Consider the following 12,188-nt stretch of genomic DNA (forward strand, 5'->3'; position numbering starts at 1 on the left):
TTGTTTAGTTATAAGTAATCATCCTCTAGATGCTTATTGATATGTAAAAACAAACTTCTAAAAGCAGATTTTTTTTTTTTTTGGTATGTGTGTATGTATGTTCATGGTGTCCTGGGGATTGACCAGGGCCTTGTGCATGTCAGGCAAGTGCTCTACCACTAAGCCACAGTCCCAGTCCAGGAAAGAATTTAACAGATCTGCAGAACTACAGAAGAGTATATAACTTCAGGACATAGTAGTTGGTATTATCATTCAGGAGATGAGCTATTGTTTAACAGTTAAAACCAAATATATTTTTGTCCCTGTGAGGACAGGAGAGAATGTCCCTGTTTTCACACTGTAGTGTGGCTGACCTAAGGCTTATACTGGGCATGCCAGAGCAGTCAGTTCTGCCTTTCCATTTGCTTGCACTTGCATTACCAATATTATCTTGAGTTCACAAATTTTTGTCAAGAAACTTTTATTATACTTGTCCAATCTGTGAGGGGTAGCTAAAAGTGGATTGTATAATACCTCAAGCCACTTAATTAGGTATATCCAAACTCCAGTATGTTACAATGTGCAAGATTGAAAAGTAGAGAATGCCTGTGGTATTACATGAGTTGTGAGACCTTCTGAGTTAGTGCTGGGTAAGGGAAGCAGGTTTCTTGGAACAGCATGGAAAACTTTATAGATAGTGTCTTTTTGATATATATATTTTAATTTCTTTATTTTGTTTATTTTTATGTGGTGCTGAGGATTGAACCTTAGCGCCTCACATGTGCATGGCAAGTGCTCTGCCACTGAGCCACAACCCCAGCCCTCTTTTTGATATTTTGATAAATAGAAATATCTTGCATACTGCTTAGCTTTATAGACCATTGATCTGAAACTTTATAATCAATTGAGGTATAAATGAATGAATAATGAATTTTGGAAAATAAAAGATAATTGGTTGATTGGGCACATCTACTGTGCATACAACAACCTCATTCTTAAACTTAGACATACTAAACTAAATGTGAATCCATTTTTACTTCTTAGTTTCATATTATTGTATTGTATAGTATAATTATATGTTATATATCTGCAGGTATATTCTTAAAAATTATATTTTGATATTATTTACATCTCTTATTATTTATAACATATCCTATTTCTTTTATATTATTCATAAAGGTATTAAATATATTAGCAGTTTATTTATTTTGGTATTGATACCTATTTTTTTCTACTAAGGATTTAGGGAAGCTACTTTACATTACAGTATGCATTTCTTATACTTTCTTTCTATAAGCCTGCATAATATTAGGGTAGAGATAGACATATAACAGATGTATTTACATATTTGCAAATAAAATCTTGTGTAGGAGATATGTCAGGAACATTCTCTACTTATGTTACAGAAGACAGACTTTTCAGTATGTTATGGTATTATTGTCATGGATGTACTATGATACAAATATAGTATTTATTGGTTTTACTAAGAATTAAATGTCCTCATTTTGTAGAGAAATGTACTTAAGGGTGTTTAGGGGTGAAATGTCATGATATCTGTAATTTACTTTATAATACTTCTGCCAAAAGATTAAACAAAGTGTATTTATTAAAATGTTAGTAATTATTTAAGTGATGGATATATGGTGGTAATGGTATTCTCTCTACTTTTTTGTTGGTTTGAATGTTTTGATGATAAAATTTAAAATCAGATTCCTTAAAGGAGGCGACATTTTGCATGAAGAAACATTAACATTTGTTTTTGTCTCTAAAGGAACCCATTCAGACCTCTGGATATATTTGTAACTTTGAGGATTTAGAAATCAAATCTGTCCTGTTGGATGAGATATTAAAGGTAATTTAAAAAAGTTATATTTCTTTTGCCAGCTTAACTGGGATTCGTGTTTGAACAGGTGGTCAGACATCTCAGATAAAGTGGGGACTCGGAGGTCAGACAGATCTGGGGTCCAACCCTGCTCTGTTCATTGTGCTTTGATTCCCATGGGTAGGGGCTAATATGGTTTGAATCTCTGGCTGGCCCCAAAGGAGGGAGCACCTGTGCGTTTCAGCTTGCCCATGTGAGGCAGAAGGGGAGGGAGAAAAGGATGAAGCTCAAGAAGCTGCCAGCAGTCAAACATCAGAAGGAGTCTGAGTCTGTTGCACCCTAGGATTGTGTGCTTTCCATGTTGACCGGCTCTTTTGTGTGTGGGTAGCACTTCTGCAAAGATAAGGAGAGAGATCTCGTCTTATTTAAGGTATATAATCTGTAAAACAAGTGAGAACATCAGAGAATATCTATTCCCCCTTTCCTCACTTGTGCTGGGAAATAGTCTTTTTGTTTGTCTTGACCTCTTTTCCAAAAGACTTAGGTTTTGGGAACTCTTTTTAGAAGATGTGATTTTGCCTGTATCCTTTAAAAACAGAGACATAGGTGGGTAAAGTCCACCTAAGGTAGCTGAAGTGTCTCACCTGTTTTTGTGCAATTAATGCTTTGACAGTAAGCTTCTTGAGTACCCAGCATCCAGCAAGGGTCTGCTATATACTTGGTTCTCAGGAAGTGTTTGTTACACTGAGTTTTAAAAAATGAATAATGACTTTATCACTTTCTAATAAGTGGTGGATATTATTATATAGAATTCAAGCAATATAGAAAATTGCTGAAGAGGAAGACTTTAAAAAGCACCTAAAATCCCACCAGATAGCTTTTTTCATAATTACTATTACCATTCCGTATAGCTATGAGCCATATGTGGAGGGACAGATTTGATAGGTTAGATAGAGGAACAGAAGTAACTTTCTAAAAATGAAATCATTGTGTAATCCACAATTTTAGTGTCAAGTTTAATTTTGGGGATAGGTACTGGAGATTGAACCCAGAGGTGTTAAATACTGAGCCACATTCTCAGCTTTTTTTTTTTTATTTTTTAAATATTGAAATAGAGTCTTGCTAAATTGCTTAGGGCCCCACTAAGTTGCTGATGCTGGGTTTGAAGTTGAGATCCTTCTGCTTCATCCTCTGGAGTCTCTGGGATTACAGGTGTTTACCACATGCCTGGCTGAATTTAATTTTAATTAAGAAATCTAAAAGTTAATAAAATCATTCTGGCCTTTTAGGTAATTTCTTTTTCACTACAAAAAATATCATTTCCCCAAGTTTAAGAAGAAAATTTGTGGAAAACTAAGTTATCAGTTTAAACTATATTTTAATTTTTAATAGGATGGATTGACTTTTCATTTTGAAAGATGACATTCTTTTGTTTTCTCCCCTTTTTTGTTAGCCATATTATTATGTTCACATTGTCAAAATTCAGAACATTTTAATTTTGTTTTGTAAGCCTAACTTTCAGTTGTTGATTCTTATATTTAAATGAATTCACAGTACTAGTCTTTTTTTTTTTTTTTTACTATATTTTCTCTATACATGAGTTCTTAATTTTGATTAGTCTTTTAGTTGGCTGGATTTCATCATTAGTAATGTTTTTTAAGAAGGGCTCATAGTTGCTGATTGTATTAACTTCTACAATGTTTGAAAATGCATCACTGTATCTAGTGATTGTCTGAAGTGTTTCAGAAAATATGTATTTCAATTGGTTAGGTGTACTCCAAGATTGTGGATACACTAGTGTTAGGATAGACTGCCTGCAGTGTTGGTGCCCAGTTTTTTGAGAAAGAATAGGGGTGAGGTGGGGAGTTAATTTGTAACTACAACCAAATTTTCTGTGATGGCTCCTTACCTACTTGGCTTACTACAGGCAAAGTTTACCAAAGAATATGGTCATACTTCTCTCTGGGTTCTTTTTCACCCAGGGTTGTGGATTAGCTGGACCACAGACTCATTCAAGCATAGTTTTAAGAATAATAGAGAAGTTTTTTTGGAGGATGAGAGAAGAGGAAATATTAAAGAAAAAGGAAGGGGTTAATGTTTACTATGGTACCTTCAAATGAGGTGTTAAATTTGTTGTTTGTCATTATAATGTACCTGGTAGGTATTACACATACCTCTTTTTTGGATGAGGAAGGCTCTTGGTGAGTAAAATGGCTTATCCAAAGTTCATCTAACCATTGATTTGGGAAATATTGATAAAGAGCCAGTAATTTTGTTTTGTAAGCCTAACTTTCAGTTGTTGATTCTTATATTTAAATGAATCTGGCTTCAGGGGAGATAGACCAGGAATTCAGCAACCAGAAGAGGTTTAGTGGTGCTGATTCGCCAGAGGGTGTTCCTGTTCAAAGCTCTGATGTAGAGAATATTGGGTCAGTTCTCAGACTGGGAATAATGTGAATAGCATGGCTGAACCTTGTGCACAAGGTCTGAGTGTTCTCTCTCTCTTTTTAAAATTATTTATATTTTACTTGTAGTTGGCACAATACCTTTATTTATTTATTTTTTATGGACACAATATTCTTTATTTTAATTTATTTTTATGTGGTGCTGAGGATCGAATCCAGGTCCTTGCACGTGCTAGGTGAGTGCTCTACTGCTGAGCCACAACCCCAGCCCCTTGAGTGTTCTCTCTTAATCCTCACAATTCTAGGATGCAGATTTGATTACTTTCTCTGCTTTTTTTGGGGATGAAAGGTGGAGCTTGGAGAGAGAAGCTAATTTGCCAGTGTCACCCAGTTAGCAATTGGCAGAGGCATAACTTGGTTCCAAGTGATGAGGCTTCCAAGCTGGCATATACAATTAGTAGCACTGGCAGAAATGAGGCTGGGAGTCCGAGGTTGGGGTGGGTCTTCAGGGACCCTGAAGCCTGGTTCTTGTGTTTACACTTTATCCTGGAGTCAGTGGGGAAGCAGTGGAGGGACACGATTGGGTTTCTGTTTGGAGAAGAGGGGCCCAGGCTTCCTGGATGGGTGGGCTGGTGTGTGGGGAGGTGTAGAAGGAGTTGGCACATGGCCAGTGAGTGATGGGATTGGATTAGAGCTTAGTTGTTTGAATCCAGATCATCTGCCTTTTCCTTACCAGTTCCTCCTTTGTGCTCAGGAGTTCCCCAGACGCCTTTGCAGCTTTAGCTATGGTGCCTTCGTGGCAGGGTGGGGGGTTGGTGCCTGTGGCTCTGTTTACCTTTTCAAAGAACTCTCCTGTCTGAGATCACCCTCTGCTATTTTGCACTCATGGTCTGATTGCCATGTGTGCTCCATTCTTCTATTACTTGGGATGTGTAATATCAGTAAGTTAATTATAGCTGCCTTTCCTGTCTTTGGCCATTAGCTAGCTCTTTCCTGAAAGGCAGGCCTTCGGTTTTTTTGTGGTGTTAGTCAGCCTGCTTCACTATGATAGGAAAGCAGTGATGACAACTGGCCCTTTTTCTTTCATCTCTTGGCTGCCTGAAAATACTGTAACAACAGTTTATTGCTTCTGGCAGGGAAAGAGTTGCTGAAGGAGTGACAGAGTGGAGGCTGCTGCATGTGTTTTCTGCTCCAGTGGAGGGCAGGGAGTATTCTGGAGGGGAAAAAAGAATCGCCTGGGGGAAAAAATTAAGCAGAGAGAAACAGGGACGCAGATCTGGGAAGGACCCTTCCACCACTGTGCACTTCTTCCATAGGCAGCTGATTGCTCAGGAAAGACTTAATTTGTGTGTTGGGGGTTTTCCAAGTAACTCATAATATCCAAACATGGGTATTTTAGTCAGCTTTTTTCCTGCTGTGAACAAAAGTCTTGACAAGAAGACTTGTCAATTAGAGAAGGAAAAATTTATTTTGGGGCTCATTTTCAGAGGTCTCAGTTCATAGACAGCCAGCTTCATTCCTCAGGGCTTGAGGTGAGGTAGAATATCATGGCAGAATTGTATGGCAGAAGAAAGCAGCTGGGGTCAGCACAGGGAAGCAGAGAGAGACTTTCATCACCATGGACAAAATATATCCCCCAAAGAAATGGCCCCAGTGACCTACCTCCTCCAGCTACACCCTACCTGCTTGCAGTTACCAACCAGTTAATCCCTACCAGGCAATTAATGCATTAATCAATGCATTAATTAATTAAAGCTCTCATAACCCAATCAGTTCTTCTCTAGGCTTTCTTACATTGTCTCACACGTGAGCTTTTGGGGGATACCTCATTACTAAACCATAACAATGGGGATTTCTTTTCTTTCCAATTTTGCTTACCATAAGATGTAGATTTTTTTTTGGTCTGTTTTAATTATAAAAAAAGAGAAACATGTTCTATTAGCAGCTATTTGAATCCTTTGTTTTAATTTTTACTTTTAGAATCCAGAACATCCAAACAAGGATTATATAATTAACTTTGAGATTCGGTCTCTTCGAGATAGTCGAGCATTAATTGAGAAGGTTGGAATTGAAGATGCATCTCAGTTCATAGAGGACAATCCACACCCCCGACTTTGGTATTTTAAAAACCTAAAATTTCTCAAGATGTCAGGTGCATGCTTTTAAAGTCCCAGCTCTGTCATCTCCTGCTCCCCCCTGATGGGAACAGACTTTTCTTGCTCTTCTTTTGAAAATATAGAAATTCATTTTAGATGTGGAAGTCCTCAATATTAGCAATGTTATATGAAAAATGTTTGCATGTGCTAAAATAAATACTTCCCACCACGCTTTACCAGAAGCAATAGGCATAATCATTGAATTCTGGTTCAAGGCTTGTTTATCAGAAATTTTCAGTAGCCTTTCTGTTTCTTCTTTTTAATAAAGGCGATTACTGGCTGAAGCAGCTCTTCAGAAACTGGATTTGCCCACTGCAGAGCAAGCATTTGTGCGCTGCAAAGATTACCAAGGCATTAAGTTTGTGAAGCGCCTGGGAAATCTGCAAAGTGAGTCAATGAAGCAGGCGGAAGTGGTGGCCTACTTTGGTAGGTTTGAAGAGGCTGAAAGAATGTATCTTGATATGGACAGAAGGTAGGTGACAAAGGATCAGGTGTCACCAAGTACTTTTGTTCATAATAGCTTAAAAGTGAATGTATCATATCATTTCTTTTAAAAATAATTTTTAGTTTGGAATACAACCTAGATATTCTACACATTAATTTATCTTTTATAATTTGGGGGTTGCTTGCTTCTATGTTTTTACTATTAATAATTCACTATAGAGACTTTTTCACTTGGCAGGAAAATACTGATGGAACTACAGAGTAGGGGATTTTATCACTTATCATACGGCTCATAATTTTGGTCCTCTTTTTTTGGTTTAGGCCATTATTTAATTTTCCATTGTCAGGAAACATAAAATAAAAATCAAAGGTGTTATGGACTGTTATGTTATTATATTTTCATTCTTATTCATTTAAAATAATGTACAAACTTAATTTCAGGTGTAAATATTATGTCTATATTTTCTTAATGTTATTTATCTTCCCAGAAGATCCTTAATACAACTTAAGCCCTGAAAAGACAAGACTCCATCTCTTATTGACACCACAAAGAGGATTATATTTCCACATGAATTTTGGAGGGGACACACATTCATTGCCTCTTACCTGGTCAGGCTGTTTCTAAAGTGTTCGGAGAGTTACCTTATCTGTTCCTATTCTCTGTACCTAGAAGTATACCGAACAAAAAGTAGACACTTGATAAATATTTGTGGAATGGATGAGTGACTGAATGCCATTGGTTGCAGAGATCTCGCTATTGGCCTCCGACTGAAATTAGGAGATTGGTTTAGAGTACTCCAGCTCTTGAAAACTGGATCTGGTGATGCAGATGACAGTCTCCTTGAACAAGCCCACAGTGCTATTGGAGACTACTTTGCTGATCGACAAAAGTGGTACGTAACCTATCTGGAGCACCTCATGCATTCACACAACACTTAGCTTTGGCACTGTAAGAGGACTTCCATTATTTCCACTAGAATTGGAAATAATGCTAGGGAAATGAGGACCATTCTCCTGAGTCTTAAAATTCAGGTATCTCTCGATTGACATTAGAGAGCAAGAGATCCTTGAAGTTGTGAGATGAGCATTGTAAAACTTTGGAGTTAGCAAACAAAAAACTTGCACTTACCTCCAGGAATTTTTCCACTGTTTGAGATCATGGTGTGTAAATCTAAGATATTATGTGATTTATTTTTGAACAAAGTTAAAATGTATTTTATATTTGCTTGTTTTGTTATTATAGATTATTTTCAGGAATCATTGCTTTTATTCTTAAGTTTTTATCTTGATCAGTGTGCTTTTTCTATATCAGTGGAGATACTGTAGTGGTATATTAGATTAAAATAACATTTCATAAGAGTATTCAAAGACTGTTACAACTAGAATATGCTACATAGTCTCTAGATTTCCCTCTCTGATTTATATGCTTTAAAGCAATTGTGTGACTGAAGATGATGAATTAGATAGTACCACTATTGGTAAATCTAATGAACATTTTTGGTGGAAGGACTTATTTATTAAGATTCACATTAGTTTAAAAAGTTTTCTTTCTTTCTTTTTGTAGGTTGAATGCTGTACAATATTATGTACAAGGCCGGAACCAGGAACGCTTAGCTGAATGTTATTTTATGTTAGAAGATTATGAGGGATTGGAGAATCTTGTCAATTCACTTCCGGAAAACCACAAGTTGCTTCCAGTAGGTATTGCAAATTTTAGTTGTTGAAATTGATAGGTTATTTTATTAAATTTTTATGTTATAGTCAGGAAATATCCTCTGTAATAAAGAAAATTAAAAATCTATAATTTTATAGTTTCTTAGATATGGAGTAGTGCTTTTATTTTAATTAGGAAATAATATATCAGTATTATAGAATGTTTGAAAATAGAGGAGAAAATCAATTATATTCTTAATACTTTAACATAGTCTTGTATAGTTTCTTCAGTTTTATAAAACTGTTTTAAAAAGTTAGCTGAATACATGAACTGTTAACAGATGAAATGTCTGTTGTCAGGTGTTTGGTTGAAAATAATTTGAAATTTGCTGCAACCTAAGTTTAAAAAGATAGCTCAGCATTTATTAGGTTTCATTAATAATAAAGTATTTAATGTCAAATAAGAGAAACTGAGCCTGGCATGGTGGCGCACGTCTGTAATCCCAGCAGCTTGGGAGGCTGAGGCAGGATGATCAAGAGTTCAAAGCCAGCCTCAGCAAAAGTGAGGTGCTAAGAAACTCAGTGAGACCCTGTCTCTAAATCAAATAGAAAATAGGGAAGGGGATGTGGTTCAGTGGTTGAGTGCCCCTGAGTTGAATCCCCGGTACAAAAAAAAAAGAGAGAGAAACTGAAAGTAGAGTTCTCTTTCTTTTGAATATTCCTTTTAAGCCTCTTTTAATTAATTATTGAATATTGTTAAGATGTTTATATTTTATTTGTAAATCACTGAGCTGTATGATACCTATGAAGTTGTAGCTCTAAATTGTGGGGTCTGGACATGTATTAGTTGTGAGTTCAACCTCAAAAATTTTGTTTGTTAACTAATAGGTAAGTATAGAGTTGTGATAATTCAGTTTTCTTACTGGCATTGTCATTTACCTTTGTTCTCAATCTTAAGTATTTTCTTGAGTAGGAAGGACAACAAAATTTCTTAGAATATTGGGTATGGACACCTGGAGTACCTATCTTAGTGTTCTCTATGAGGTGTGTCTGATGAAGTAAAAAAAAAAAAAAAACGTTCCTGTAGAGGATCCAGAATAATAATATTACTAAGAAAATACTAAATAATTATAATGGTAATACTAACCAAATGACTAAGATAATGAATTTTAAGTTGTACTATAAATTTTAAATCACATTTTAGAGGAATTTTTAATAGAATGAAAAGATGTATATAATACTGAAGTGGGAAGTACAGTATACAGAACTACATATAGTATGGTCATAATACATGTATGAATACACATACATGTACATTCATAGGACAAAGATACTAGGAAATTACTAGACTATTATGAGGTTACTTATGAGTAATAAGATTATGAGTAACTTTACTTTTTCATGTTTTATAATATTTTTGCTACTAAAATGTATTATTATTATTATTATTATTATTATTATTATTGCGGGGGCGGGAGCAGGCACTGGGGATTGAACTCGGGGCACTCAACCACTGAGCCACATCCCTAGCCCTATCTTGTATTTTATTTAGAGACAGGTTCTCACTGAGTTGCTTAGTGCCTTGCTAAATTGCTGAGGCTGGCTTTGAACTTGTGATCCTCTTGCCTCTGCCTCCCGAGCTGCTGATATTATAGGCATTCACCACTGTGTCCAGCCTAAAATATATTATTTTTAATCAGAAAAATAGAAGCATTATTTTAAAGAGATAGTTGGATTAAAAAAAAACATACTTTTATATTTCCAAAAGTATTTTGGAAGTGGGGTGGCAGGGTGGAGAGAGAAACAATTTGGCTAAGTAGAAATGCCGAAACAAACAAAAAATTGGTTTTCTGAAAGTGGGGAATATAGCCAAACAGGTCAGATTTGATGTGGTGGTTCTCCTTGCCTGTCACAGCTTCCCAAAGGAGCGGTTCGGGTCTAGCTTCTTGAACTGATGAATGACATGTTTCTCTAGGGCATTTCCCATTTTGTTTTGAGATGGGGGAGGTCTCCCTTTGTTACCCAGGCTTGTTGTGTTAGCTTTTCATGGCTGTGACCAAAATACCTGACATGAACAATTTAACGAAGGAAAGATTGAATTTTACTCCCACTTTCAGAGGTCTCAGTTCCATTGGTCTGGGTTGAGGTGAGGCAGAACATCAGGCTGGCAGCTGGGAATCAGAGACAGCCAGGGAGGGTCCAGGGACAAGATATACCCATCTAGGGCACTCTCCTAGTGACCCACCTCCTTCAGCTAGGTTCCACCTCTTACACTTTCTCTCACCTGCTCATAGTCCATTCAGTCTTTGATGACATTAGCACTCTCAGGGTACAGTAGCCTCCTAAAACCCCATCTCTGAACACTGCTGCTCTGGGGACCAAGTCTTCAACACATGAGTCTTTGGGGGGATATTCCAGTTCCAAACTGGTCTTAATCTTCTAGCCTCCTAGGCTCAAGTGATCCTCATGAGCCTTGACTTTATGAATAGATGTACTAAAATGTATACCAGCATGCCTGGCATAGGGTATTTCTTTAGAGAGGTATTTCAGAGCTCTGTGAATGGAAAAGTTTTTCTTGTGCTTTTAATTAATGATTACCATCAAACATACTACCAGTTCTCTTATAGGTCTTCTTTTTACCTGCTAATGTGGGATATGTTTTGGAGCTTGATGTTTCTATATACTAGTTACTGAGCTGAGAGAGGAAAGGAGTGCAGTGTTTTCAGAGACTGGTTAAGATTCCAGTAAAGTACTGGTTTTGTTGGAGGTGCTTTAACATCTGTTCTGATTTGTAGCCTCTGCCCCTATCTGTTTAAAAGAAAAATTCCTTTAACTACCAATTTAATTTTCTTATGTCCCTGCACAGTTTTGCTAAATTAAAATATAAGTGATTTCCTTTATCTGTGAAATCTGATAGTATTGTTTTGTCCTTACAGGAAATAGCACAAATGTTTCAGAGAGTTGGAATGTGTGAACAAGCAGTGACTGCGTTTTTGAAATGTAATCAACCAAAGGCAGCTGTAGATACCTGCATACATCTGAACCAAGTAAGGAGCTGAGACTTATGTCTGTGCAGCTGGTTGTCTTAGGAATTTTTAAGTTAAAGTAAAATTAAAGTCACTGTCATGATCCTGTAGAGATTATGGCGAGTGCAAGGGTTGGAGGGTTTGAAGGGAATTTTGTGAAAGGAGGCGGCCAGATATGTCTCCCTTGGAGTTGAAGCTGGAGAAAGTGTTGGAGTTTGTTGAAGGGCTACCTTGAAGGGTAACCACTCATTATTGTCCCTCTAACTCAATAAAGGAACATGAACAAACCAGTGCTTGTAGTCTGGCAAATTTTTATCTGGAAGTAATTTCACCATTTTCTGCATTTTTTTAGGGTTAGGTTTTCTTTCCAAAGAAGGACCAATTAATGGTTGGTCATTGCCTGAGGAAGGAATCTAGTTACTTTATCAATATTTATTTTGGCAAATCAGTTTTCCTTTCCCTTTATTTATTTCTTTTAAAAATTTTTCTTAGTTGTAGATGGACACAATATCTTTACATTTATTTATTTATTTATTTTTATGTGGTGCTCAGGATTGAATCCAGGGCTTCATTTATGCAGGGCAAGCGTTCTCCTGTTGAGCTACAGCCCCAGCCCTTGCTTTCCCTTTATGGAAAACATGTATTTGACATTTTTAAGAACTGAAATTTAATTAAAATGAAAGTACAGAATTATTATAGAAAC

General features: G+C 36.5%; 1 protein-coding gene across 2 annotated transcripts in view; it reads left to right on the forward strand.

The window, feature by feature from the left end:
* The window catches only part of Wdr35 (WD repeat domain 35), a 61,237-nt gene that overhangs the window by 39,017 nt on the left and 10,032 nt on the right, over nt 1-12,188 (forward strand). For both annotated transcript variants that reach the window (XM_021724659.3, XM_005322615.3), the window contains 6 exons: nt 1,751-1,831; nt 6,187-6,323; nt 6,631-6,834; nt 7,553-7,699; nt 8,371-8,503; nt 11,396-11,506. In XM_021724659.3, the coding sequence (XP_021580334.2) occupies nt 1,751-1,831; nt 6,187-6,323; nt 6,631-6,834; nt 7,553-7,699; nt 8,371-8,503; nt 11,396-11,506 (813 nt within the window). The remainder of the gene's footprint in view (nt 1-1,750; nt 1,832-6,186; nt 6,324-6,630; nt 6,835-7,552; nt 7,700-8,370; nt 8,504-11,395; nt 11,507-12,188) is intronic.

The sequence above is a fragment of the Ictidomys tridecemlineatus genome, chromosome 12 (assembly GCF_052094955.1).
Source record: "Ictidomys tridecemlineatus isolate mIctTri1 chromosome 12, mIctTri1.hap1, whole genome shotgun sequence".
Lineage (NCBI taxonomy): Eukaryota > Metazoa > Chordata > Mammalia > Rodentia > Sciuridae > Ictidomys > Ictidomys tridecemlineatus.